The sequence below is a fragment of the Radiomyces spectabilis genome, assembly GCF_025331425.1.
Source record: "Radiomyces spectabilis strain NRRL 2753 chromosome Unknown BYT42scaffold_11, whole genome shotgun sequence".
NCBI lineage: Eukaryota > Fungi > Mucoromycota > Mucoromycetes > Mucorales > Radiomycetaceae > Radiomyces > Radiomyces spectabilis.
Genome location: NW_026251936.1, coordinates 1,067,153 through 1,093,166, shown reverse-complemented (window position 1 = coordinate 1,093,166; position 26,014 = coordinate 1,067,153). Strand labels below are relative to the sequence as shown.

General features: G+C 44.3%; 12 protein-coding genes across 12 annotated transcripts; 6 read left to right on the top strand and 6 right to left on the bottom strand.

Annotated features, from left to right (window-relative positions):
- Positions 1-1,053: 1,053 nt before the first annotated feature.
- BYT42DRAFT_501812 (Dbl homology domain-containing protein) lies at positions 1,054-2,663 on the top strand (the record flags this gene model as incomplete). Its single annotated transcript, XM_051564786.1, has 6 exons — positions 1,054-1,354; positions 1,409-1,503; positions 1,745-1,849; positions 1,951-2,253; positions 2,382-2,478; positions 2,560-2,663. The coding sequence occupies 6 exons, from the start codon at positions 1,054-1,056 to the stop codon at positions 2,661-2,663; spliced, it is 1,005 nt and encodes a 334-aa protein (XP_051420733.1).
- Positions 2,664-2,976: 313 nt separating this feature from the next.
- BYT42DRAFT_581294 (uncharacterized protein) lies at positions 2,977-5,147 on the top strand. The gene is made up of 4 exons (XM_051569603.1): positions 2,977-3,132; positions 3,237-3,448; positions 3,530-3,800; positions 3,889-5,147. Exons 1-4 carry the CDS (start codon positions 3,015-3,017, stop codon positions 4,782-4,784), a joined length of 1,497 nt encoding a protein of 498 aa, XP_051420732.1. The 5' UTR covers positions 2,977-3,014; the 3' UTR covers positions 4,785-5,147.
- A 115-nt stretch (positions 5,148-5,262) lies between these two features.
- On the bottom strand, positions 5,263-9,841 carry BYT42DRAFT_581290 (chitin synthase-domain-containing protein). Its single transcript, XM_051569602.1, has 3 exons — positions 9,563-9,841; positions 8,968-9,483; positions 5,263-8,871 (listed from the first exon to the last, which is right to left on the bottom strand). Exons 1-3 carry the CDS (start codon positions 9,696-9,698, stop codon positions 5,330-5,332), a joined length of 4,194 nt encoding a protein of 1,397 aa, XP_051420731.1. The 5' UTR covers positions 9,699-9,841; the 3' UTR covers positions 5,263-5,329.
- A 1,157-nt stretch (positions 9,842-10,998) lies between these two features.
- On the bottom strand, positions 10,999-11,707 carry BYT42DRAFT_616795 (uncharacterized protein; the record flags this gene model as incomplete). The annotated part of the gene is made up of 2 exons (XM_051572112.1): positions 10,999-11,532; positions 11,591-11,707. The coding sequence occupies 2 exons, from the start codon at positions 11,705-11,707 to the stop codon at positions 10,999-11,001; spliced, it is 651 nt and encodes a 216-aa protein (XP_051420730.1).
- Positions 11,708-12,085: 378 nt separating this feature from the next.
- On the bottom strand, positions 12,086-13,278 carry BYT42DRAFT_622899 (uncharacterized protein; the record flags this gene model as incomplete). The annotated part of the gene is made up of 2 exons (XM_051572384.1): positions 12,086-13,143; positions 13,215-13,278. Coding segments are annotated over 2 exons (1,122 nt in total), but the record flags the coding sequence as incomplete, so codon positions are not given.
- Positions 13,279-14,963: 1,685 nt separating this feature from the next.
- BYT42DRAFT_581287 (WD40-repeat-containing domain protein) lies at positions 14,964-17,490 on the bottom strand. Its single transcript, XM_051569601.1, has 5 exons — positions 17,099-17,490; positions 16,940-17,034; positions 15,763-16,881; positions 15,397-15,689; positions 14,964-15,332 (listed from the first exon to the last, which is right to left on the bottom strand). Exons 1-5 carry the CDS (start codon positions 17,232-17,234, stop codon positions 15,224-15,226), a joined length of 1,752 nt encoding a protein of 583 aa, XP_051420728.1. The 5' UTR covers positions 17,235-17,490; the 3' UTR covers positions 14,964-15,223.
- On the bottom strand, positions 17,491-19,167 carry BYT42DRAFT_581283 (mitochondrial carrier domain-containing protein). The gene is made up of 4 exons (XM_051569600.1): positions 18,996-19,167; positions 18,717-18,898; positions 18,483-18,655; positions 17,491-18,419 (listed from the first exon to the last, which is right to left on the bottom strand). The coding sequence occupies exons 1-4, from the start codon at positions 19,045-19,047 to the stop codon at positions 17,798-17,800; spliced, it is 1,029 nt and encodes a 342-aa protein (XP_051420727.1). The 5' UTR covers positions 19,048-19,167; the 3' UTR covers positions 17,491-17,797.
- A 1,302-nt stretch (positions 19,168-20,469) lies between these two features.
- BYT42DRAFT_501953 (uncharacterized protein) lies at positions 20,470-20,968 on the top strand (the record flags this gene model as incomplete). Its single annotated transcript, XM_051564797.1, has 2 exons — positions 20,470-20,560; positions 20,619-20,968. Coding segments are annotated over 2 exons (441 nt in total), but the record flags the coding sequence as incomplete, so codon positions are not given.
- A 525-nt stretch (positions 20,969-21,493) lies between these two features.
- BYT42DRAFT_78883 (uncharacterized protein) lies at positions 21,494-22,501 on the top strand. The gene is made up of 4 exons (XM_051572835.1): positions 21,494-21,885; positions 21,951-22,028; positions 22,091-22,159; positions 22,246-22,501. The coding sequence occupies exons 1-4, from the start codon at positions 21,685-21,687 to the stop codon at positions 22,354-22,356; spliced, it is 459 nt and encodes a 152-aa protein (XP_051420725.1). The 5' UTR covers positions 21,494-21,684; the 3' UTR covers positions 22,357-22,501.
- Positions 22,006-23,470, top strand: BYT42DRAFT_581276 (HotDog domain-containing protein). The gene is made up of 4 exons (XM_051569599.1): positions 22,006-22,159; positions 22,246-22,793; positions 22,917-22,986; positions 23,069-23,470. The coding sequence occupies exons 2-4, from the start codon at positions 22,429-22,431 to the stop codon at positions 23,282-23,284; spliced, it is 651 nt and encodes a 216-aa protein (XP_051420724.1). The 5' UTR covers positions 22,006-22,159; positions 22,246-22,428; the 3' UTR covers positions 23,285-23,470.
- Positions 23,471-23,531: 61 nt separating this feature from the next.
- Positions 23,532-24,525, top strand: BYT42DRAFT_548539 (ELO family; the record flags this gene model as incomplete). The annotated part of the gene is made up of 2 exons (XM_051566018.1): positions 23,532-23,879; positions 24,007-24,525. 2 exons carry the CDS (start codon positions 23,532-23,534, stop codon positions 24,523-24,525), a joined length of 867 nt encoding a protein of 288 aa, XP_051420723.1.
- Positions 24,512-25,478, bottom strand: BYT42DRAFT_79185 (uncharacterized protein). The gene is made up of 2 exons (XM_051572836.1): positions 24,919-25,478; positions 24,512-24,848 (listed from the first exon to the last, which is right to left on the bottom strand). The coding sequence occupies exons 1-2, from the start codon at positions 25,358-25,360 to the stop codon at positions 24,739-24,741; spliced, it is 552 nt and encodes a 183-aa protein (XP_051420722.1). The 5' UTR covers positions 25,361-25,478; the 3' UTR covers positions 24,512-24,738.
- Between the last annotated feature and the right edge of the window lie 536 nt (positions 25,479-26,014).

Below are 26,014 nucleotides of genomic sequence, written 5' to 3'. Positions count from 1 at the left end.
TCTCTTCATATTTGTTGTTTTAATTCTTCCATCCTTTTTGGGCGTTGGTTCCTTTCGGGAAATGTTGAGCCACAAAGATGCGCAGGGCCACACGCCCTTGAGTTGCCAAGTTTTCGTTATTTTGATTAGCATTTATCAATGGATAGAAAGTTGACATGGTTGGGGATATATCCTTATTTTGCCAGAAATGGAAATCAGTTTTTTTGACACCAAGGGAACGACCCCGTTACGATGGCAATGAAAGTCGATGATTTTTCGAGCAGTGGGATAAGATCCATCAGCACGACCCACAAGTTGCTGATATATTGAATCTCTAGTTTGAGCCGACGCCGCTTTGGAACTGCGATGAAAATTTGAGTTACGCGTTCTATGTCAAATTCCAGGTTTCACTCCTTTATTTTCTTTCGTGCGATTCCTGAGCCGTTTGATACGCCAGACAAAGTTGCTTTTTTTGACTGTCCAAGCACCCATTCTTCTTGCGCACCCTTTTTTTCAACGCGCTTGAGGAGGGTCGGTGAGTCCTAGATCTACCTTTTCTTGTTATTCAATGTATTCAAAAAGGAATGAAAAAAAAGAAGATTTTGGAACATGGGAAAAAACCCGAAAATCCAGGTTGCCCATTTTCCTATCTTGGCATGGAACGTCGTGAATGAATCATTCAAAATATGAGGGGCTATACTGAATGATCCTATTTGTTTATCATATTATTTGATCATTTTTCAAAACCAAAGGATTGATAGACGTAGGTCATGCAATTCAAAATTGATGGAAAAAGAAAAAAAAAATGCAGTAATGTGATGAGATTGGGGTTGGGGAAGGAAGGGGCGGGGGGGGGGGAGGACAAGGCGGGCATACCGGCTTGCTTCACGTTCGGGTGAAATCATGGCATTTGGTAAGCAGCATGTCTCCGGCTGAAACTTTTTTGCATCTCAGGTGCTGGCTTTCAAAAAATTGCATATGGACATTTTCTTAAAATCGTGTGTCTTGTCTTTTTCTTTACGTGTTGCTTCTGCTTTTGCTTTTTGTTCTCATTACTGAACAAAAAAAACATTCATGCCTCCATTTATACCACCTTCATTTGAATCAATTGAAGCAAAAGCATGGGCCTGCAATACCGTCGATAGTCTGCTGTCAACCCCGGCTCCCATCACGTTCGAACCATATCCTATCAGCGACATTCCTCAGACATCCTTGAACGATGAACAGCCCACCACCACGGTATTTACCCCGCCTGAACGTAAAAAAGAAGCGATGCGTCGATCCTTTTCACTGTTGGAAAGCCGGTTGTTCCGTTCGTCGCGCAACAATTCATTTTACACCAACGATGAAAAGTATGAAGTCAATCTTCGTCATCGTACAACGGTTCACAGCTCATGTCACCTCCGCCAACATGGCCTAAGCATGCTAGAAGAATCCAATTCGGAACCTATTATACCGACTAATTGCCAATCTCGATCGTCGTTCTCCCGCCTTCGTCGTCCTTGGACATTCGACGCTCATATTGTCAAACATTTGTTTTCGTCTCCTGCAGCGTTTGATCGGCGACAAAATAAAAAGGAACGCGAGGGTGTCGAAATTTGGATGCGTACCTATAAATCTTATTTATTGGAACCTTGTACAGTCATGGTATGTGGTTGGGCCGTGGTTTTGACCACTGCATACATCATTTTTTACCGAGTCAATGATCCGATGGGTTTCTAACCATAACGTCCTCCTTTTCATTTTTCTCTGCCTCAAAAAATAGCCTGTACCGTTTTCGACTCGGTCTGCTCAATTGGCACGGTTCGTGGTAGCCGAGTTGATCACCACCGAAGAAACCTACCTCAATCACCTTACCAATTTAAAAAATGTAAGACATTGATAGACAATTGTTTCTCATGACGACCTATTTGTCTTGGCAATGACCGCTGATCTTCGATGGAAACGGTTGAAACTCAACGCTTGTTGTAGGTATTTATCGATCCATTGCTTGAAGCTGCAGACACTCGGCATCACCCACCGCTCGTGAATATGCGTGATGTACAAACCATCTTTGCGTATGTACCACAGTTAATGGTACTTTCCAGTATGCTTGTTCAACGCCTGCATGACGGCATTCGTGTAACCGAAGATGCACCGAGTTTGGTCGGTCGAATTTTCTGTGACTTGGAAAAAGCTTTTGAAGTGTATATTTGTTATGCGGCCAACTATCGTCAATCACAAAAATGCCTCTTGAAAGCCGGCCGTAATGTGGTATACCGACAATTTATCCAGGTAAGAGATAAAGTTTTTAGAAAAAAGGGGGGAGAGGGAAGATGCATGGTTTGAGAAACCTGCAAATATTTCGAGGATCACACTAACAAAAAAAAAAAAAAAAAAAACTTTGTGAAATGGTGCATTAGGATTCGTTACGTAAAAAGGAGAATCATCGGATGGGATTAGCCGATTACCTAATTGCTCCTATTCAACGTATCACACGCTACTGCCTACTGTTAAAAGGTGCGCCTCTCTGTTTCAATTGACATACTAATCGACCGAAAAAACTGACTGATCGCCTCTTTTCATTTTCTTTTTTTCTAGACCTGATAAAGAACTCCAATCCGAGCCACTCGGATTATCCTTGCATTGAAAAAGCCCTGAAATCACTTACCGCTCTTGCACTGGCAATGAACAATATCCAATAATTCCCTTTTTTTGTTTCCGCGAAAGTTTCCACCAGGTTTTCCTCTGGAGGAATCCATTTTGGTTGTACCCTCATCTTCAATGTATTATAGATCACTCAAATTCTCTTATTATAAACTTGCTTTTTGTACATGCGCTTTTCATCAAGTATTGACTTCTCTTGCATCGCTTAATCGCTTATTGTCTGTTTCTAAGTGGAGCGCCCTTTTTTTGAGGCAACACAATCTCCCCAATTTAGTAGACTGCTCACTCTATTTTCAGAGCCAAAAAAATAAAAATAAAAAATATGTAAAAAACAAAGAGGAACCGAGGGTTCGTCGACCAGTTTTCTTTTTGTCCATTTTTTATGTTTTATGGATACGTCAAGGCGTCAAACCGTCGTGGTGAATCATTATGCTACAACCAAGCCATTACTGAGTATTGAACTGGATGAACCGCAACGTGTATGGTTCCCCGGACAAGTTATCCACGGTAAACTGGAACGGGTTGCATAACGAAAAACATCAATTGTATTAAACAGAAGACTCCCCCACCCCCCCCTTGTTTTGAAACCTTCCATGGCGTCGGTCTCTTAGGCACGGTTCGACTCAGTTCGCTTGCAGCGAGTCTCAGCTCCACCACCACATGTATCCAACTTCACTTGACGTGCGTTTTCCAACTTGGCGATGGTTCTCGAAAGATTCTTCTCCTCAAGGTCATCGTTCCATCCCAACCATGTCACGGGCAAACCCAACTGCCATTCAACATTGCCATCCCAACTTCCGTTCCTTCCACTGTCGATGATAAGGTACACACACCATTGTATTCCGGGTTGTGATGTGATGTGATGTGATGGAGACATCGAAATAACCTTTTTCATTTATTCAAGACTATCGCAGCCAAAGTACAATATAAAATTAAAGCCGTGTATCAGATACCGGGATTGCCCACCACCTTATATCCAAAAACATCAATCCCCGTTCACATCAAAAGTTGGATTTCAGCCAACGATATTGCCTATTCGGCCGGTCTAAAGAGCGAAAAGGATGCCACGATTATCATTCCTCGAGATATCATCATGAGTGCTGTGCGCTTGCGCAAAGATGAGGAACGGAAAATATCTGCCACGTTGTCCATTCCTCGTTCCTGCTATCTACCTGGTAAAAACTGAAACACATAATTTATAGGGTTTAGGATGACGATAGATGATAACCCCCTATTGTTTCTTGTGTTTTCATCATGATTAAGACCAATCGATTTCCTTCAGTCTCAAAATCCAGCATGTGGCGCCTATCAAACAGATGCAGGGTGTCCATGTGCATCTGGAGCGCGTGACACACATTGTGCTGGATGGTATGACATCCATCGATACCGTTTCCGTAGCCGAAATGACCCTGCCACTGATATGCGATACCAAAGACTTTACCGCTACCATCACCAGTGGGGCCTTGAAAGTGCCTTTGAACATTTCATCCACCATCGACAATACCATAAGTCCTCTGAATATCTTTTATCGAATAAGGGTCACCTTGAATATGGACATGACTATTCTTCTCGATGAACCGCATTCAAGAAAACGTGACCGTGCATACAGTGTGGTGACGAGAATGATGAGCTGGAATGACGACCTAAAGTCGCCACGCAACAATACCACCCTGTCGCTGGATTTGCCCGTCGTCATCGGCACCACCGACGCTTCTAAGGAGACGATGCCCATAGCGCCGCTCAAAGACCCTGCACTTTCCCTGGACCAGATATATTTCCAGCACCTGCAATCTAACCGTTTCTCCAATTATGACACCGGTGACAAAAAATTTCCACCGCGTACAGATTCGTTGCCGACCCATGTGCCTGACATTATTACCACGCCTCCAGATTATTACGCCCACACGACTTTTAGCAGCCCCATCTTGATGAAACCTACATTTTACACGCAAATTCCTCGTCAGCCTTCAGCACCACATCTTCAAGATATCGAACTGTCTCCGATCTATGGAACCGAACCGTGCACCGCAACGGAGAAGCCGCCGTTGCGTCCATCCCATCGCTATTCAAAGTCATGGTCACTGCCGGTTTTACCTCACAATATACCACCATCATCAATACAATCTCCACATACCATTTCAAAATCATCTACCTCTTGATCATCTGTGAATTATTATCAGGAAGCGCAAAAAAGGTATGTCGAATGACTCTAAAAAAGTTGTCCTTACTTGTCTCGGACGGCTGCCAATTTTACTTACAAGCCTACCTCATCAAATTGGTGTTCTTTTCTTCAATTCATTTGCAATAAATAGCATGCTTCTTTATTTTTTTCTCTGTATCCATAGCTCCAAAACATCATGACAATGGGCAAAAAGTTTGCCTCGCAGCAGTAACATGGTCACAAATTACTTTGATGTAAACCTCATTGTAGTAGTGATTTTGACCCTTGCACAATATAAACGCTGGAAAATACTACTATGTAAGGGATGGAATCGTGGCAATACTTATAAAGTTGGTGTAATGATGCCACAATTCCTGACGTATTTCATATGCTGTGGCCAGTTAAAGTGGCACTGTCGAATCATACGATAAACAAGGTGCCATTGGGGTTATTGGCTGATTATTGGGCTCCGAGTCTTTTCATACAGTAGGTATTTTTATTGGTAACTGCTCAAGAAATGCTATTAAAAAAAGATATATGTATTTACGGTGAATGGTGCTGGTTAAGGTATTCTAATGTAGTATTTTCAATACAATGATGGATAAACGCTTGGATTGTTTCATCTTGCTCAATTCGCTGACCGAATCGTTTGAATAAATGATCTTTGACCTCGGATCGTGTCGTCAAATCCAAGTTGACTTGTTGCAAGTACTGTCGAATTTCTTTCCTTACCGCTTCGCGAAACTCGTGAACATTTAGTATTGCATTCTCCCTGGATCTTTTTATTGACAATCCCAACGGTTTGGAAGCTGAGGCTGAGGCTGAGGGTGACGGCACGGGCGGTGGGGCGGGCGGGGCGGCTCGATGGTATGCTAGCCGATGCGGTAGTCCTGAGGCCATGGCTCCGTCCCGCACGCTCACGTTGGAAAGGTTCGCATGATGCGGAATTTTCAAACCGACATTTCCATGGCACGCGGTACGACGACCTTCATCCTGTTCATGTCCCCACGCTTGATCTTGGCCTATGAATGATGAGCCGTGGCTTTTTTCCAAGGACGCTTCGGGATCAATACTGAGACTCGAACTGGCCAATGACATGGTTTGTGAAATAACAGAGAACAGTGATGCTCGGTCATTGATGGCACTATCCTGATTCATCACACTGTCGGCGGAAAACGATCGCGCATGCCCGAGATCGGTCTCTCTTCCACCCGTCCGACTGTTCGTTGTTGCGTAAGGCGAGATATCCATGTTCCGACGGTGGACCGTGTCCTCGCGGCTGCTGTAGGATTGATGCGTGAAATAAGAAGATTGCGAATGGTTCGAACGATGGCCTCCGCGGGCCCGTCGAGATGTGCCTTGTTGTTGTGTCGCGTTCTGAAACTGTGACCCTTGACGTCGCAAGGAGATGGCGTAATTGTCATCAAACGGATTATCCATCACGACATGCAACGGATCGGCAAACGGGTTATCGGGTAATACAGATAGCGAACCGGCTCTGTCTGCTTGAGCAGGCGTCATCATCCGATTGTCCTTGTTTACCGAATTGAATCGATGTCGGCTGCGCGTCGTTTCGATGTTGATTGACGTGCTGTACATATCTGCGGGGACTTTGAGGTTGTTGGACGACAGGTTGTCGCGTAGCTGAGCTGGAGGGAACGAGGAGATCATGGCGTTGGTGGCATCACCCGCTGGTCCAAAGCCTGTGGGTTGCGTCGACATCGTGGAGTAGAAACTGTCCCGAGCATTACCAAAGCTGGTGAAGCCGGTAAATTTGGAATCGAGAGCGACTTCGGCAGCGCGGTAAGAACGATGGGCTTCGGCGGCTTCATATTCACCGAGGCGCATGCGTGGTACACTGTCCTCGTCCACCGTATCCGTGTCGAACTCTTCCTTTTCGGATGCGTGGTGCGATTCCTCGTGGTCGTAAAAGGCGCCGTGGGGTCGCGAACCGCTGGCGTGGTTACTTGCCCACACATCGTACCAATTCGTGGCTTGATCGCTCCGCCACAAGGCCAGGATTGGGAACCAAACCATGAACAATGGCACCGACAGCAAGCAATACAGGATAAACCACATGACATACTTGAATTGACGACGGAGAAGGAAATACACAATGTGCAGTGCAAAGAGGATCATGAAGCTTCCAGCAATGATAGCGTACGATAACCAGTAGGTTAACAGAAATCGGATATACACTGTGTAAAGGTACGCAATGACGGAGGGTAAAAAGATGGTATTGACAATTTCGGTCGCTGATAATAACCAGTAACGGAATCCGAGGTGTCTCGAGACGCGATGCATCTCCAGTTGGTTGTGAAAAACGGCACTGATGTTGCGCACCTGCAGGCCTTGCAATGCGGAAAACGTAGTAGGTAGTGTGGCGTACCCGATCGCTTCGGCTTCAAACCCGAGATGATGACGAGGATGCGATTGCAAAAGAACAGTTGCAAGATACCGATCTTCCCCTTGCAAAAGGACATTTTGCATATGCATGGTATCGGCCTGGGGCGTTGCGAAACCTCGTAGGACGGTGGGATGGATACAGCAAGGTCTTTTTTCGGGATCCAGTGACAGCGAAAGCCGTGAGTCGAGGCCGGAGGTCGTGGTGGAAGCTCGATCGTTTTGTAGGCTCGGTTGCGTGTTTCTCAAGGAAGACGGATTGGAATCGATAATCTCGTCACTAACTTTGGGCCATTTCGAATGCCAGATGGCACGTTGTGAGGTGGTGTCACTGCTGGTGGGTTTGAACCACCAACGAAACGCTGGTTTCTCGTTGCTCTCGAGGGCTGGCGGGAGGTTTTCTGTCCATATTTTGTACATGACAAGACTGCCATTGATCGTCATTAAGCTGCGCAGGCATGTTTCGTAAGCTAATCCGGAGAAAAAGGTCCAATGAAGTGGGAAGATTTGTAGCATGGTAATGAGATTTTCCTCGGGATTGGCTGGTCGAACATGGCCACTAATCGCCAGCATTTTGCGATCGTTCTCCAGCCGACACACCAGTTTTTGTAGTACATCGCCTTGTACTTGGGTATCGGCATCTGTCATGAGTAGATACTTGAATTCGCGTGGATCGATGCCCAAAACGCTGTAACAATGATTGAATAGTTCGTATTCCAGTGGGGTCATCCGGTTGTTGGCCAGATTCATGCATCGTTCAAGAAATCCAAAAATCATGACCATGGAATCGCGTTTGCCGCGATTGCCTGGAGCATGTCCCCTTTGCGCGATTTCATTGACATGACCAATCTTGACTACCACGAGATAAGGGACACGATTGCCTCCCGTTTCGTAATAGCCTGAATAGATCTTGGCCCGGTTCACTTTGAGCGGTCCGTGACCGAGGGAGACGTACAACTGCGGCAACGCTTCTTCGGTGCCACTGTGACCGAGCGATTCCAAAATACAAGCATACGTCGGCTTGGTTTCGTTCTGACTCTGGGTCACTCCATCACACACAAACACCAAGAGTTTTTTGGTATCGTCGTAACTGGTTCGTGCTAGTGGGTCGAATGTCTGCTTGATGATGTGGGCCGGTTCTGCGTAGCAAGGAATCATGAAGATGGTATAGGGCCATTGGTTGCGGTTGTTGCATGGACGATGCGTGAAGGATGGAGACAAGTACCGTCGAAAAAACGAGATACGTGATAAATTGGCGAGATTCATTTTGATCAGGAAATACAACAGACCAAGTCCCAAGGTGGCGAAAAGAGCGGGATTGACTCGATAACATCCTCTTTCGGGAGGATCGTCGGTGGTGATGCCTTGGAAGAACAAGGTGCGAAGGCAGGGTAGATACAGGTCGGGATCGGACGTGTTGCCTCGAAAGTAGTCCGTGATATCGTTGCCTAGGTTGATATAAAGGAGGATGGAAAGATCTAAAGGGAGGAACATGCGATCCAGCGCAAATGCTCGAGAGGTCATGGAAGCCGAAATATTCACCACATTGGTCGCGGCTTCCAAATAATCGGTCACATCAAGAACTTCTTGATTGAGAATGACATAGCCTCGTTTGGTGCGGTTTTTGGGAGAAGGCAACATATTGAATTCTTCCCGGATCAATTTGGGACTGTACAGAATATCTGTTGGTCGGAGAAAGAAAGCAAGGTCAATATGTTTCAGCGCGACACTCTTTTTTGCATCAATGAGCATAATAAAGAAAAAACTTCACTACGGACCTGCTCCTATACTTTCAAAGTTGAAAGGATTGTCGGCCCGGGAAACACAACGGACACCGGGGATGGTCGGGTCATCCGGCAGAGGGCACATGAGATGGCCATTTTCATACGCATATCCCGGATCTTGTCCAATACGATATGCTAACCAGTTATCAGCCTGCTGGGTCCGGCCCTGACCAGCAATACATCGTTCGAGAATGCCGCTGTAATAAGGCGAGTGCGGAGATGAGCGTTGGAGCATCATAAACGTGGGAAACATGGAGGATAAGTCGTGATGAGGGTATTGACTGACTTGAGCTGCTACCCAGGAAGAATCGGCAGCAAACGAAAGATTGACGGCTTTCCCGTTAATGGCGGCGTATTTGGAATCGGGGGCAAAGACATCACTGTATTTGTAAAGAACTTCGACGTCGCAGAATAAAGTGGAGATGTACTCTAGCCAAAAGCACAGTAAAGCTGAGAGTGAAAGAAAGATTACGCACATGGCGATCTTTTCACGCCAAGCATGACGAGCAGCTAATCAATGGATGTTTTAGTGACTGAAAGAAAAAGGGTGGTTTTCTGTGTGTGTGGGGGGGGGCGGGGAGAGGCTTACTCGAAGTTTGCAAATCACCGACATATTTCAATACAATGTCGGGAAAGATCAAAGTACACAGCCGGGCAAAGGCTACCCATACGATTCGACGAGACGTAGGCTTACGCATATATGAGTAGTTTTCCGCGACTCTCATGGACAGCTTTGCACCATGCCACCCATCAACCAAAGTGCAGGTCCGAAGTGTTCAGGCACTCCAACCGCTGAAAATAAGGTTTTTCAAAGACAGCCACCTGCAAAAAAAAACACCAAAAAATATCCAACGCAACAAAGGAAGTCTTGTTACGTCATGTGCCCATTCTGGAACTTCTTTTATGCTTGCTCCGTTGATCCGACATAAAATAAAATAAAAACAAGAGTATTCAACCTTGGATAACGCAACTTGGAAAGTCTGGGTCATGTCTTTTTTGTTTGACTGTAGACTGTATAAAAAAGACGTGTAAAGTCCGATCCTCAGCAAGTATTCGATACGGGCAGCCACCAATGAGTGAATGTTTGGTAGCGTTTCATCAATATAATCATATATCGCTGACCTTGCATATCTTGGTTTCATGTTTATGTGTAATTCGTATGCATTTCTTCATGCAGAGGCGAGGTTACTTCATAAACGATGAAAGCCGACCAAGGAACAATTTGTATGCAAAGATGATGCCATTCCGTAACACAGTAAACCAGACTAGACATAACCGTTTCCCTGTGAAATGTATGTATAAATGATGTATGTTGAAGATGATTATCCACTTTACAGCTTTAGCCCATCAGGAAAGAGGCACTCCACTTGGAAAAAAGTGATAAATTAGACAAATTACTTCTATCCAAAAAAACAAAAACAAAAAACAAAAAACACACATTTCTTTTGTATGCAATTGGGATTTCCAACGGTATTTTGCTTTGGTTTTACAGGGCTTGAACATTCTACAGTCATTGAATAAAAGTTTAGCCTCTTGGGAGATGGGACTTGTACAGATACAGAAGTTCCGTTCGGGATAGGGTTGGCATGAGTAACGTGTTCCAACACAAGCAAGACCGATCTGTATGGCATCGTTCATGACATCGATCACCAATATTTTCAGTAACAGCGCATTGCGGAAGGCAGCATAAGACGGAGCTTTGCATTCTTTTTAATTTATTTTAAAAAAGATATCGTAAACTCCCATCAAGAGAGGTATACATACATACATACATACATTAAAGCTATCAATCTTCAAAGACATATTTTCCATAATGGTCAATAGCATACTGTCTTCCCTTTGGGGTGAGCCAACCGCAACGTTTGGCAAGCAAATCCTCCACTCTGCTCTCATCCACCAGCATACGTATGCCAAAATCTGTGACCTTGGTATCGGAAATATTCAGGTACGTCAAATATTTCAATTTGACGACTTCTTCTATTACGTAATCGTTCACACCGTGCACATCTGACATGTATAGCCATTCTAGAAAGGGCATTTTTTGAGAAAGGCACAGAGATTGTCATCAAAAATCGCAGAGTCGGTTAGAGTTACTTCGCGTAACATGGGCCATGGATATCGGCTCAGATACTCAGCGACTCGACTCTCGCAATCCAAATCGTATAGAGAAAGAACTTCCAAAGTCCATTGCTGGTCATCAAGTATTACTATAATACATTCATCGGGTGTTTCGTTCAGACCAAGTAATGCGATTTCACGTAATCCCGGTTGCGAGGATGTGTTTTGCCATTCCTTATCTTCGTAAGAGGAAGTGTAAGACGCATAAACCCTGTTATAGATCTCTAAGCATCGCAACTGCGGAGCGTGTGCTTTGAGTGTTTCGAGGGGCATAGACAGATCGGTAGAAAGATAACTAATAAAAATGTACTCAAGTTCGGGACATGACGTGACCAGCAAGCGTAAATTAGTTTCAGAGTTGGTGTTGCATTTGAGGGATAGACTTAACGAGCGCAGATTCAGTTTGGAAGGGACTGTCAAAGGTTCGCTTCGAGAAAGGAGCTGGGGGGAGACCGAGAAACGCTAAATGTATTAAAGTGTCCTGCTTGTGCTGAATTACTTGCAACAATGTTTTCGGGTCAGCACTGCTGCCGTCCAATCGCAAGTGGGTGATGTTGCTGCCGATAAGACCAAATGTTTTCAGAAAAAGAGGACGTGAAAATTGGGATTTTTGCATAGGATTTGTTTTTGAAGTTTAGGTCCATAATTCAACTTCTAGGTAGTTTCTTCGAATTCTGGAACAACACTGGTTTTTCTGGCTCCTTTTTGATTTTTTTTTAACAGGTAATAGGCAGATTGGTTCGTAAAGTTTTCGAGAACACGAATTGCAAAACTGTGTCGACCTTTCGAGAAGTAGGCGTAAGAGGTACAGCTATTCAGATCGATCCCATCATGGATAAAGCAATTTAAGTGGAACTGTTTCCACAGACATCGCCATCATAAAGAAGATTGCTTACGATTTTTTTTTACTGCAATAAGCAAAGACAGTTCCGTATAAACATAGTATAACACATTCGGAGATTGCGGTTGTACCGATATCGGTTTCTTTTTTCTATTATAAAAATTCTAAATCCTTGGTAGGATTGTATGTGACATGTGTATAGTGTGCTGGGAAACCATCAATACTCCATTTATCCTCGTATATGACTTGCGATTCTCCAAGAATATCTTGAGCGTACCGAATGACCTCAGGCTCCAACGAAGGGCAATCAATCATCACCAGTACTCTCAACGCCCGGCGTTGATCCAGCAGCATACGTACACCGTTGGGTGTGACGGAGGTATTTGAAACGTTCAGCTCCTCCAAATGCTTCAATTTCCTCGTTACTTCCAGTACGCGATCGCTCATATGCAATATATGTGACAGATCAATGACTTTTAACAAAGGGGCTTTTTCGAGAAACGCACTTAGATGGGTTTCCTCAAATACCGGAGAACCTTGTAGCGATACGTAACGTAATCGGGGCCACGCAAAATAGCTCATATAATTGGGAATTACACTTGTTTCCCTGAAATATTCCAAACAGAGAATTTGTAAAGTTTCTTGCTGATCGTCAAGTGTCGCTCTGATGTCTTCATCTGGTATTTCCTTCAAGCGCTGTATCGTAAAACTGCATAATCCTGGTCGCGATGTTCCCTTTTGCAACTGAGAGTAATTGTGAGTTGGGGTACACCGTATGATGTTGTAGTTGGCATCAATATCAATACTCTGTAAGTGCGGGCAATGTGCTTTGAGTGCATGAAATATACCAGAGGCGTTGCTGTCTCCCTCCTTTAAATGAATGTGCTGAAGATCGGGACACGCGGCGATCAGTAATCGCAAATCTGATGCAACAATGGTCTGGCCTTCGTAGAACATGCTCAGAGTTAAGGAGCGAAGTTTGAGTTTTGAAGGAAATGTCGAAGGGAAGGTCCAAGGTTGATTTCTTGTATCGACTGATTCGCAATGAACCATGGCTAACCTTACTAAAGTACTTTGCGTGTATTGGATTACTTGAAACATTGTCTCTATGTCTATCGCGCACTCAACCAGCGACAAGTGCGTAATCTGATTGCCAATACAAGAAAGCGCTCGGAGAAAGACAGAACCTGGCACTTGACAAGAGTGCAGCCCTACGAAAGATTTGGTCAACTTGTAATTTCTTTCTGCCATTTGTCTGTCAAATCGGGTATTGTTTACATGCCTAGTTTTCGGATTGTGTCGCTCTTCCTGTTGATGAGTATTTGCAGGAGTTTTCCCAACTTCTCGCCATTGTAATAGCACATATAGAAACCAGAAAGGCACTGTAAATTTGCGTAACGCAGGCATCGGGAAATGTAAGGATCTTCAGAATCATCACAACAAAGGTCGACTTCTTTCCACAGGGGACCCCAGTTCATAATAAAACCGCGCCAGCTTTTGGATACTTTGGAGGATTCAGGAATCAATTGATAAAAGTATAAGTGCGAAAAGATGTTGCCTACTATTTCAGGAGGCAACAACGACACAAAGTTCTGGAAGTTTATTTTGCATTTGGCGGTTGGTTTTGGTGAAAGGAGCAGTGATTGTGTTGGCTTGGACATAGTAAGGCAGAAGGAGACAGATGACAATAAAAATGAAATATGCGATTGCTTCGTTATTGTGCGAAAGGGTTTAGATAGTCACAAGAGTTGAAGTTCCACTTCTCTATTGTGCTCGTGTCGCATACAGGCGCATGCGTTGAGTATTGTAAGTCTCAAAAAAACTTGACCATCAGTCGGAGTATTAGTCCAGAGGCGCAGTACTCCGTTCTCAAAAGCTTTGAAGCGGGGGAAAGCAAACAAGACAGATATGAACAGTCAGATGGACAAAGAATGGAATGACAGAGCATACGACATAGTCAAGCGGAAGAGAGTAAGTCAAATCAGCTTGACAGGGTTGTATATTTGTTAATTGTACCTGTAATCCTTAGACGGGCCTCTGTTGCCCAGCGGAACATGCGAGTGAGGTGGACGCACTACGCAGCATTATCATTATTTAGCATGGTCAGCATAGTAAGCATACGCCGGAACACAGTTGGTCGGTAGTATATCTTTTCTCAATATCAAATATGGAATAACGAATATGCGAATTATTCTTCGACCTCTTGATTATTTGAGCTCACCTCTGTTCTAATCAAAAAGAGGCATTAAAATTCTGGGAAGGGATTTCAGGAAAGGAAACGCTCTAATAGGTTCGATGCTTATTCATTTCTACATCCATATCAGACCACCAATAAAGCGCTTGTTTTCGAGAATTCTCGCGAGACTCATCAAGATCGGCTGTGATGCGCAGTAAAAAAAAAAAAAAAAAAGCGAAAAAAAATGGCGGTGATACAGCAGAAACACAAAGACTTTTTGACATCTTACAACCGAATGAAAAAGCATCGTGAAAGCAAAGATTGTGATACAAGAAGCAACCAAGAACTTCCTTCGTCTAGCATCTGAGTACGAAGGTCCAAAGCCATCAGCAGTAGAGATAAAGGCGAATATCATAATGCAAAACGCATACAGCTAGCTGGAACGTTTTTTTTTCTTCTGTGAATTAGGAAGTTCCTTTTGCAATCGTAAATGAAAACTTCGCGTGTTTGGCAGGAAAAGCACAATTCAGAACTGATTAGCTATTGCGCTCAACTGGACGTATTACAAGAGGTGTCACAGAGGGGTATATCTGTATTTCAATGAACTCGAGTTCATCAGTGCCCATTGATAATTTTGTGATCCTATGCGTTCACACTGGCACTTTCTTGATGATAGATCAGGCAGGGAATATGAAACATTTTAAGGGAATGCCTCCAAAAATCCTTTTTTATGAAGTTGTCCTTCTGTCACGGAAAACTCTGGAAAACTTTAAATTGAGAGGAAAAGCTGCGTGTTTAGGGAGTTGAGAAGCTATTTGATGCCATACTCATTGAAGATCAGACGTAAGCTTTATCCTCGAGAATGTATGAATGATGTTTATTGAAGAAATGAAGGAAAAAGGTATCTAACTTTATTTTTTTCTTTATTCCTGGCAAAGAAGTGGATGATGTATACACAGTGAATGAAAAAATGTAATGCAGAAAAAAACATGATAAAGTACACAGTCCAATTTTTTCGAGAGATGTTCCATTTCTTTTTCCGTCTGCAAACATCCAAATGTTCTTTATCTCTTTTTTTGTGTTGTGCATGACAGGAGATATCGAAGGAGTATATGTTACAGGAAGAATCGGTGGTCGATATCGTGAGCGAAATCATATAAGACAATCTTGCTTGTGTTTGAACAGCATACAATTCTTGCATAATCAAATGCAAGATTTAGGATCCTGTAAGAGAAGCATGCTGTCAATGTCGGATTCCCAGTTGGTGGATGATATGGTTCACACTTACCGTCCAGTAATGGCGCGATCCAAGGTTCTTTGCAGCTGTCCTTTGGATATACTCCAGATCATGATATTACCGTCGTAACTTCCGCTGACAATACGATCCATGGTTACATCCATCTGCAATGTTCGCACAAGAGAAGAGTGTCCTTGAAGTGTATACATCATTTCGCCCGTCTTGGCATTCCATAGCCGAATCGTATGGTCGCTGGAACCGCTCGCAATGTAGGTACCATCAAAGTCGACGCAGGCTATACCACGGGTGTGGCCCTCGAACATGCGCAGGCATTCCCCGGAATTCTAGAATGTAGTTCCCCATCATCAGTCTATTGGTTTCCATCAATTGGAGTACAAACAAGTTGTAAACCCTTACCATGTCCCATAGCCGGATACTTCGATCGCCAGAACCCGACACCGCTTGATCGCCGTACATTTGACACGCATTGACAGCCGCCCGATGACCAAGCAACACCTTTGTACACACGCCTTGCGCCAAATCCCATACTCTCAAAGTACGGTCCTTGGAGCAGCTCAACAGCCGATTGCCAACAAATCGTAACCTTAGAACACTATCACTGTGTCCACGCAAGGTATGTATGACTTGTCCCGTCTTGACACACGATTGGATAATGAGTGCATCGCTACTGCCGCTCAAAATCCACCGATCGTCGTATTGCAGACAGAGCACACTTGTGTCGTGGTAATTTAAAGTTTTCCGCCAATGGCCGGTACGTGTATCCCAGATCTTGATGGTCGTGTCCCGACTGCCACTCACAATTTTATCATTATCGAACTGAATGCAATATATCGCCTGCGAGTGCATATGATGGTGTTCGAGAATGTCGAGTGGGATAGGTTTAATCACATAATCGCCAAACTGCCACCGTTGCTCGATTAGACGCCGATTCTTGTATAGTTGTCTCCAGTTGAGAGACCCGTTGTCCAGTTGCAGGTTCGATGAACGAGGTACTGCACCGGCAGAAGATCGCTTGACGGATGGGACAACGGCCGATTCGGCGGTGGGTGACGTTTGGTCACTGGGTGGTTCCATCATGGGCGTGTCAGGATCCGCATCTTGGTTGTTGTCGACCTCTCTCGAAGTTAAAGTTTCCGATCGCCTTTCGCGCAGACGCATGGATAGATAGTTTCGTTGTCCAGAAGCTCGAGAAGAGGGTAAATGGTTATAATAGAGTGGGGTACGGGTACGTTGGATAGGGACGGATTGGAGTGGTAGGTCACGGTCCAATTGCTTTGAGCATAAAAGACGGTATTTACGAACAGGCGGTGACTTAAATGGGTCGTCGCCTGTGGTCAGAAAATACGTCATCGCACTAGCATCGTACGTCCATCCATGCGATTCGAACAATAATCGCCACAGCATTTGTTCTTTACATAGTTGGTGCCATTTTCGAGAAACTTGGCTGGCTTGGATGAGGGTCGAAAGCTCCGTAACGTAACTTAGAATGCGGATCGCCAGCTCGTAAGGCAGCAACTAAGTGGATCCCGTCAGTTGGGGGCGGTTTTACAGAATTTCCCGACGTGGCACTTACACCAACAATATCTCGATATAAAAAAGGTTGCAGGCGATCCATTACTTTCATTTTTTGCACCGTCGGCACAGAATGGAGTAAACGGTAAGCGAATTCTACATTCGTCAAAAGTCAGCCACACTCCAATAGAAATACGACATGACTCGCCGCGAATTGTACCTGCTTTTCTATCGTCGTCCCAAGTATCAGTGAAATGGAGTGATTCAAAGGGTTGTTGTTCAGCAATTAAAGCGTGAATGTTTTCGTTGTCGTCATCAAGGCTTTTATTGTCGGTTCCCGAAGCTAAAACCGACATGCAGGATACGTTGAGTCTATTGGTCACTCTCTCCGATCACGTCCACAGCGGAAAACTTTACCTGTAACAGAAGCAGCATTTGCGGGATGGCCATTGTCAACGGGTTGTTGCATCAAGCCAGTGGAAGGGTCTTTTTCTAGAACAGCTCGCTGTCGTTGATCGGAAAAGGAAAAAAGAACTTTGTGTCGGGGTTTCTATAAAAGGCAAAAAATGAATCCAAGGTGAAAGGTTGTAATGAAAGGAAAAATAACAACATGAACTTTTTTAATTTTATTTTTGCTGTTCCTTTTTTGATTCACTTGGGCAAGTGGGGTGAGGTATACAGAAAATGTACATGAAAAATGACAAGATTGAAAGGGAATAACAACGGAAAATAGGGCTCTGTGACAAGAGTCGCCGTGGAATTCTTTCTAGATGGATGCTTTTTGGGAAAATGATGAAATAGTAATAATAATAAAAAAAAAACTTGTAAAGATTTGATGAAGGTGTCCTTTTTGTCTTGTTTTCTGATTAGGTGTGGTTTCTGTTGCTGGCACGCGGGAATTAGAGAGAGAGAGAGAGAATTATTGCTTGTGTTCGTTGGGACGCATGAGGGATTTGAGCGTTTCATAAGTAGGGAAGAAGATGCCGCAGATACCGAACCACCAGAAACTTCTGGGAATGGCGCCGGCGAAGAAAGTACTGTAAACTTGTACAGATTTTTGCATAGGGTTTGCATGGGTGGACATGACTCGATCCAACATGCCTTTAGCCACTTGTACTACTGACAGTTGACGCTGGCGTACAGATGTTTTCTGGGTAATCATACGTGTACGCAGAACATCCATGGGGGTGGTAAAATAACCGGCCAAGAATCCACTGATGCCGCCATACATGATACTCTTAAAGGTGGGAATATCGGCTTCGAGTTCCTCAAATGCAGCTCCGGCAACGACCTGCTGTTCGTGATGCGATCGCGTTTTCATCTTCTTGAGCAAATCTTCGCGTACGGACCGATGATGGAATGCTTTGAAATTTTCATAGGATACCAGCAAGATAATCATGAAAGGAGAATCTCTCGCAGCAATGGCCCAGAATCCTTTGAACAGACCCCGTGGACCTTCCTCAAGAAGGGTTTGACGCACTACAAAACCAGCTGTAGCACGTCCATTGGAAGTCATGGATGAATAATAATCGGTTTGCAACCTAAAAAAGAACGGCCTCATTTAGTTCATCGGCTCCGTTACGACCGTGGAGGGGATGACTCACTTTGCAGTGACTACTTCGCGAGGGACCTTGATGACGCTGGATGCCAGGTCACCGACTACTGCTGACAGAGCTGTAGCGGGAATGGTGCCGATCCATGGCTTTTTTCGTTGGCCGTCGGTGGTTTCTAGCATTTGACTCTTGCAGAATTCGTAAGTACTGAATCGTGCACCACCCTATACAGATAATAAATCAGTACACTATATTCTTGACGAAAACATCGTGAAGAGATCGTACCTGACCGGCCGCTCCCATAGCGGAAACGAAGAAGCCTTTTCCCAGACTACGTGCGGTTTCTCGTGAAAAAATCGCTCGCCATCCTCCCGCGATATCGGCTTGTATACGTGTTTTGATGGTGTCGAGAGGATGCATACATGAATATGACAGAGAAAGGCCAATGGCACCAGCGATGAAGTGTTCTAATTAAGGATTGCAGAAGATATCATCAAGAAGAAGAGAGTAATGCATCGATTAGATCTCCGTAGTATATTTCGACAGTGTGTAACGGATATTTACGTTTGAAAAGTTGTACCTGAGAAGGTGTACGAACGTCCTTTACTGATGACATGGTGTGTCGATGTGATAGAATACGTGAAGAAAGAATGAGAAAGGAAATACAAAAGTATTAGAGATAAATCCCTTTTTTTAATCCCCTTAGTTTTTAGAACTATCTCTTTTTTTTTTTTTTGGGTCCCTAAAAAGTCATTAGCCATTCATATGCTGTGAGTCAGTGTGACAGCCAATCAAAGTGCAGAATTTCTAAAGGACATCTTCCAGTCGATGGAACGTCAATGTTGCTCATCCAATTCTTGAATATGATTGGCCACTCATGCAAAATCCGTTTAAGGAAAGGGGAGATGGTCCCGTAATTGGGAAGATGTTCTGAGCAACATAAACCTTTGCTTTTTGGTATTCAGCGGGCGCTATCTCTGGCGTCATTGATAGATAAAAACATGTCATCCACACATGGCATGAACCACCGTCAAGACAATTCACTGTGAAAGAGAGCCGTCTCATTAATTTTATATAATGCATTTCTGCGCGCCGTCGTTTTGTCCTATCGATATGATAATCTATCTACAATGCATAAATAAGCTGCAGATAAGAGAAAGCAGAATTACAGATTTGACTAAATCGGTAAGAAAAATCTTTGGGCTTGTTGATATTGCGTGATGAATTTTCCCTGCATCCACATGATAAACCAAAAATTCAAGCCGGAAATCAACAAGTGCTGGTACAAAACAATTGCGCATACAGTAAAAAACCAACTTGTTGTCAATGCGGCATTGATGATAGAAACCACCGTGCTCAGTTCTGGCTCTATTTACAGCTGATGGCAAGAACACCATAATTCGATAATAGGATAATCACCCAGCACTTGTTCGCATTACGCATATAGTATACAAGTAACCAGATGCTACAGAATACGAGGACATTGTAACTTGCGTCCGGTAGAGTCGAATCCACGGATACAGAGACATCTGAAATCATGGAGCAACCGTTCGGCGCGGACCACATCATCGTCGTTCTTTGAATATGGTTGCTTCTGCAGTAGGAAGCAATCAAATCTTGACCATGCTATTAAAATGTTCCATCTATTTTAAACCTTATCCGTTTTCCTCTTCGGTTGTCGGCTTTGATTCCAAATTCACCGATATCGGGGACAGTTGGAATTGTCATGCATCTTCCGCCGGCAATTTGTCAGTCACAAACCTTCAATGCTTTAGATGGCTGGTTTCCTTTTGCACCGTCTTTACGCGATTGCGGAATGCTGGATTGTTAATGTAAAATGCCACCGATACGTGTTAACCCATTACCAACCGATGAGTATTCAAAGCGGGTAGAACACGCGCACGAGATAGGTTTGAGCGGTCTGACGATCCTCACCGCCGAATGGGCCATTCTGCAGGAGTGGGTATATCTTGATTCTTTATGGTCAGATCCTTCTGACATTTTTTACTGATTCGAGTGTAGACCAGATGTAGCACGGTACTTTTCGGAAAAATCGACAGTGACCGTCACCTTAGGCGTGGATACACCTGGGACGGTAGAGCTACCGATGCTTGAAGCCATATCTTTAGGTAAGGGGTTTACATCGTAAAAAATACAGCTTGATGATATAACCTAGAAAGCAAATAGAAAGCACAATGAAGAACAAAAGGGGATTTGTCTTCCATACGGGTGGATCCGTGCGAGGGCTCGATTTTGTCCCCAAACCGTCAGATACCGATTTTGAATACCTTGCTGTGGGAGGTTATAACGAGAAAAACGAACGTCATTTTCTTCACGAAAAGCAGGAACCGGGATCATATCACAACTGTATTCAGATATGGCGCGCCGATCTGCAACTTGAAAGCGAAAGATCAGCAATAATGCTGGATATGTGTATATTGCATGATTTTGGTGTCGTACAAGACTTAAAGTGGTGCCTATTTGGTGGTTATCGCGAGGTACCCTTGGCCACTCATTATGTCACAGCAAGAAATTAAGCCTACTTCACTTAGAACGACCCCATTTCCAATGAATGTTCAGTCTTGGGCGTGCTTGCTGCGATCTGTGGTGATGGAAGCATCCGAATCTTTGTTATCCCTCATCCATCCTCTTTCCGGCAACGGCATCAACTTGATGAAAATCAGTGCCTTTATTGTAAGCTAGCAGCAACGACTCGCTCCTAACTTTGCTTACTGAAAATTGCGTACAGTGCGATCACTCAAACCGCGGCGCGTCCTCTCCTTACCTCGCACATTATTTACATGTATAGCATGGAACCATGAAACCCAGCTGGCCTGTGGAACTTCTGAAGGTAAGCTCAGTGCATCCAAGCAACGGAAATTTTAATGGATGGCTCACATTAGCATCCGCTAGGGCATGTGCTCGTATGGGACCTGCAAGCGACGTTTGATCCGGATGTCCATCATCGACCGCATATCATATTTAATCAGAAAGTGAATACGCATACGCGTACTGTGTGTTGGCATGGTAAATTCGACACGCGGTATATTCTTTCCGGGGGTGATGACGGCAGTGTCGTCATTACCGATGTATATGATATAGCGATTCCTATCCGCATGACCCGCATACGAGGTAAGCCAAAATTGGGAGAATGGCAACAGCACGATTGACCTATATCTTTGCATAATCATGGTTGCATCAAAATTTAGACTTTATCTATGCAGTAGCATGGCCTGGTCAAGAGGATGTGTTGATGTACGGAGACATTGATTATACTATAAGAGCTTTATCTGCGGCGGATGCACGAGAACTCAATGTCACTTTACGATACGGGGTGCATAATGGTGTTATCTGGTGTATAGCTGCTAGCGATCATCATCTCTATATCGCAAGTACATCATCCGACGGAGCTGTCAAAATTGCAGAGAATACTACCCGGCATAAAAGAAGACAGGTATTATTGAAGGATGAAACATGATCCATAAATAGGTGACTCACGCTTTTCTTTTTCCTTGGCAGCCGCGACACCAAACTGTTTATGAATTAAAACTTGAAGCAAACGGAAGTTTCCGTTACATGGATGGCTTCCCGGTGCAAGTAAGTAATTTGTTACCGCAAAATTCACTCTGTTTGGTTTGCTGACACCGACTTGGTCATAGTATGCGACGTCGGAGAAAGATATCTCCCTTTCTCTCTCTCTCGTCAATCCCCTTCAATCAATTCACAAGGTACGTTGTTGTATTTCAAAATTACAAGAGACGTAAAACAAAAAGGGATGAAGAAAACGCATATTAATGCCGATTTGATCCTGTAGGCTGCATGGAATCCCAATCTCAAGGCGGCTGGGTGGCTCGTTACAGGTGGCCCTGCTGGGTTGTGTCGCCTTGAATTCATTGGTTGCGGCCCCACACTAGACAATAAATAATCGGCTTCTCATTGGGCCCCCCAGGTTAATACCAGTTACTCATCCGTTTCTCTGATAATTTGTTTGTCCGATATGCATGAAACTAGTCTGTCGAACCATTGCAGTGAAGAAACAGTGAGGAATGAAGAAACCATCAGCATGGCTCAGCACGGTCCGCATGCTGAAATGGTGGTTAATTTAGAAGACGACATTGCGTCGTCTCCTGAGGAAGAAAAGCTGAAAGTAGAAGAGAACAGTTTGTCTATTGTCACCAAGTTACGGAATTCACCCGACTGGAGTGAAGTCGTTGCCTATGGACACTTGTCGGAATCCGCCCGGCAGCATTCTTTAACTGCAACGACATTGCGTGGACAAGGCAGAATCGGGCGTCGCCCACTCAAGTTTTTCAACACGGACAAAACTGAATGTATCATGATTGCCCATCTTGGAGGAAATATGTAAGTCATGGATAAAACGATGCTTCAGAAGCACCGAGAATTACTGTTGTAAACCCATTTTTGCAGATTTGTTGACTTGTGAATGTTTTTTTTTGGGTTTTTTTTTCATTTCTTTTTTTAAAGTTGCGGACATGACGGCATAATCCACGGAGGATTATTGGCTACCTTGCTGGATGAGCAGTTGGCTTATGTGGTAAGACGATGCAAGATTTCCCGGAATAGAAGGTTGAGTAATGATTAAAACATTCATGCACGTTGTGCATGTTGTCATGTAGACTTTACCACACCTCCCCAACTACACCGGGTTTACGGCCAATCTGAATGTAGACTATCGGTTGCCGGTGATCGCTGACCAATGGGTCATGATCCGCGGTAAACTCGATCGTGTAGAAAATCGTAAAGCGTGGGCGAACGCCTGGATCCACACCATTGATGGGGAAAAGTTGTTAACAGAGGGCAAGGCATTATACATTAGCCCGAGAAATCGATAAAGAAAAAATAAGCTGCGTCTCATATGAAATTTTGACCGTGTTCATGTCCCCTCATCCTAACCCAAACTCTGGGGGTCTGAGTTTGACGACCCACAGGGTCAGAAACCCGTTTTCAAAACTCCACTATCAAATTTTTTTTTTTCTACTTGGTCCGAGAAAAAAATAAATTATATAGTCGAACCCTAATTCCTCATCGGTTTTCTTCCCTTGTTTATCTTTTTTTTTTCTTTTTACCCTTGGTCTATCAATGGCGGCCTTTGTTGCAGAAGCTGATAAGCTTACCTATATTCCAGGTGTCCCATTTCCCGAGTATTATGAGGCGCTTCTGAACTGGAAGACTCCCGTGGTGATCGGAGCAGTGTATGCCACCACAGTGCACATGTTGAATCCTTCCGCTACCACTGCCAAGTTATCGCGGGTCGAGGCCAAGAACCGTGGCGAGCACAACAAGGCGACTAAATCTAACAACAAGCTGATGACTCTGTTTGTCTTCCTTCACAACACGGCTCTCGCTCTGTATTCCGGTATCACGTTCTATAACATGGTCATCAGTATGCACAAACTGTTCAACCGTGGCAATTCCATTCACGATGCTGTAAGTACAATGGATGATTATCTAAGACCGAAATTTAGCCCAGTTTTATCTCATGCGGATGAGGTGGAAGGGCGGATCGGCGAGTGCGGATCAGAAATTAACTGGATTTTCTTTTTGGTTCTGTTAGTATTGTGATAAGGATGGATTTTTGTGGAACGATTCGCTGGGTTATTGGGGTTATCTCTTTTATCTTTCAAAGTTCTACGAAGTCATTGATACTGCCATCATTCTTCTCAAGGGTCGCCGTTCTTCCTTGTTGCAAACCTATCATCATGCCGGCGCCATGATCACCATGTGGGCCGGTATCCGTTTCCGATCTCCTCCCATCTGGATCTTTGTTGTTTTCAACTCGTTGATCCACTCCATTATGTACACCTACTATGCCATGACCTCCATCGGTCTTCATCCCCCGGGAAAGCGTTATTTGACTTCCATGCAAATTAGCCAGTTCCTTGTCGGCATGTCTTGCGCCCTCAGCTACCTGTTCCTGCCCAACTGTCTTGCCACCCCCGGTCAAAAATTTGCCGTCATTCTCAACGTCTTGTACTTGCTTCCTTTGACCTATCTTTTCGTTGATTTTGCCCGCAAGACTTACGGCAAACGTGTGGCTGCCGCGGCCGCTTCGGTTGCCAAGAAAGCCCAGTAAAATTGCTCAATGTCATCCCGAACCATAGGGAGGCCAATATCAGAGAATCCTCCCTTCTCAGTTACCCTCCGTCTACGTTTATTTAAGGCTGAACCCATAGTCTATTGTATTCTTTTCTTCTCCAGTTTTTTGTCGTATTCGCAACCTCATTTTTTTTCTTCTTTTATTTTCGCATTTCATTATCAAGTCAATAGACCACATATTGTACACTATCTATTTAATCACCCGGTTTTTAGTCCTTTGTTGATTGATGAAATCGAGTTGCTCATTTCGCAACGCGTATTTACTCGCATAATCCTGTAATATTTGCCGCAATGGTGAGGCTACAAATACATAAAGTGATATTCAGGATTCGTGTGCATGGTGTGTGACAAGGGTCGATTGGCCACTTACCGAATTCCTCTGCATCGCTCGGGACTTTGAGCTGTTTCAGAAACTTATCTTCCTGTTCCATCATGGCTATCTGTTCTACCAGTTCTTGACAACGATATACTTGTTTCTGGTTAGTTTTGACTCGATCCTTGAGCATCATGGACACCTGCAAAGGTTGACGAAACCCTCGAACCCTCAGGAATGGGACACCTAAGGCGGTTCGAGTTCGCATGAGCACTTGATATGGTTTGCGTGCTTTGACAAGGCATCGCTTTTTCTTGTAAATCATCGCCAAATACTCGCGCTTGGCCTTCTTAGTTAATGGCAACGGCTGTCGAATTCTTGCCAGGTCACACAAATCGGTAGGCAGAACCAGTCCGCGGGATGGACTGCGACCGCGTGATGCATGGGAACGGATATCGGTGGCGACAAGCGCACGTTTTAAGGTCTGTGCGGCAACCATTCTCAATACCAGTCATTTGATCTAGACCTATGTAATTCCCTTAAACTTACATGGGGTATTTTTTTCATCTATCCATACGAGGGCGTGAGTTATAATTCTCAGTGTTAAATTCACTCTTACCGCAGTACCTTTTGCACAACGTGGGCCAGTGGACCTATTTGCGCTGATGCCATGGCATCAATTTGTGCCATGTAATGGTCATTGCCCGATTGCGCTTCCTGCATGAGCTGCAAAGCCTAAACGACCGTTTGAACCTGGCAACGGCAAATCACACCATAAATGATTGTCGTGCTTACTTTATCGCCCTCGGCTAACAAACGAAGAACAAGTGGACGTGACGTTTCATGCTGGTGGAAATGAAAGCGCTCTCGAATCGTGTCTTGCAGAAACCTTCTGTGGCTCGGTTTGTTAAACTGCCTTGCTGTGCACAGTAGAGAGCGATACAATCCAACAGTCTATGAAAAAGAATAAATGACTGACCACAAATCATCGTTTCATTTGGACACCAATTTACAGCTTGATGCGTCCGTAAAGATAACAATCGATCGGTCGACTGAAATGCTACCGCGATTCTTCTTGTCATGAGTTATCAAAGAACCAATACACATTGCTGAAAAAAAGTCAATTGTGACTTGGGACCTCTGAACTTTTTAT

Bases quoted from the DNA above. Each gene is read 5' to 3' on its own strand.
- BYT42DRAFT_79185 (XM_051572836.1), bottom strand. From the start codon at position 25,360: ATGGTTGCCGCACAGACCTTAAAACGTGCGCTTGTCGCCACCGATATC. The intron at 24,849-24,918 runs GTAAGTGGCCAA...ATGTATTTGTAG, and splicing joins GAGCGATGCAGAGGAATTCG to CCTCACCATTGCGGCAAATA.
- BYT42DRAFT_581276 (XM_051569599.1), top strand. From the start codon at position 22,429: ATGCATGAAACTAGTCTGTCGAACCATTGCAGTGAAGAAACAGTGAGG. The intron at 22,794-22,916 runs GTAAGTCATGGA...CTTTTTTTAAAG, and splicing joins GCCCATCTTGGAGGAAATAT to TTGCGGACATGACGGCATAA. The intron at 22,987-23,068 runs GTAAGACGATGC...GTTGTCATGTAG, and splicing joins ATGAGCAGTTGGCTTATGTG to ACTTTACCACACCTCCCCAA.
- BYT42DRAFT_581294 (XM_051569603.1), top strand. From the start codon at position 3,015: ATGGATACGTCAAGGCGTCAAACCGTCGTGGTGAATCATTATGCTACA. The intron at 3,449-3,529 runs GTACACACACCA...CATTTATTCAAG, and splicing joins CTTCCACTGTCGATGATAAG to ACTATCGCAGCCAAAGTACA. The intron at 3,801-3,888 runs GTAAAAACTGAA...ATCATGATTAAG, and splicing joins TCGTTCCTGCTATCTACCTG to ACCAATCGATTTCCTTCAGT.
- BYT42DRAFT_581287 (XM_051569601.1), bottom strand. From the start codon at position 17,234: ATGTCGGTTTTAGCTTCGGGAACCGACAATAAAAGCCTTGATGACGAC. The intron at 15,690-15,762 runs GTAAGGGTTTAC...ACTACATTCTAG, and splicing joins GTATCCGGCTATGGGACATG to AATTCCGGGGAATGCCTGCG. The intron at 15,333-15,396 runs GTAAGTGTGAAC...CTTCTCTTACAG, and splicing joins GATCGCGCCATTACTGGACG to GATCCTAAATCTTGCATTTG.
- BYT42DRAFT_581290 (XM_051569602.1), bottom strand. From the start codon at position 9,698: ATGAGAGTCGCGGAAAACTACTCATATATGCGTAAGCCTACGTCTCGT. The intron at 9,484-9,562 runs GTAAGCCTCTCC...TCCATTGATTAG, and splicing joins CGGTGATTTGCAAACTTCGA to CTGCTCGTCATGCTTGGCGT. The intron at 8,872-8,967 runs GTCCGTAGTGAA...TCCGACCAACAG, and splicing joins CTTTGAAAGTATAGGAGCAG to ATATTCTGTACAGTCCCAAA.
- BYT42DRAFT_78883 (XM_051572835.1), top strand. From the start codon at position 21,685: ATGTACGGAGACATTGATTATACTATAAGAGCTTTATCTGCGGCGGAT. The intron at 22,029-22,090 runs GTAAGTAATTTG...ACTTGGTCATAG, and splicing joins TGGATGGCTTCCCGGTGCAA to TATGCGACGTCGGAGAAAGA. The intron at 22,160-22,245 runs GTACGTTGTTGT...TTGATCCTGTAG, and splicing joins CCCTTCAATCAATTCACAAG to GCTGCATGGAATCCCAATCT.
- BYT42DRAFT_581283 (XM_051569600.1), bottom strand. From the start codon at position 19,047: ATGTCATCAGTAAAGGACGTTCGTACACCTTCTCAGGTACAACTTTTC. The intron at 18,656-18,716 runs GTACGATCTCTT...TTATCTGTATAG, and splicing joins CTATGGGAGCGGCCGGTCAG to GGTGGTGCACGATTCAGTAC. The intron at 18,420-18,482 runs GTGAGTCATCCC...GTTCTTTTTTAG, and splicing joins CGCGAAGTAGTCACTGCAAA to GTTGCAAACCGATTATTATT.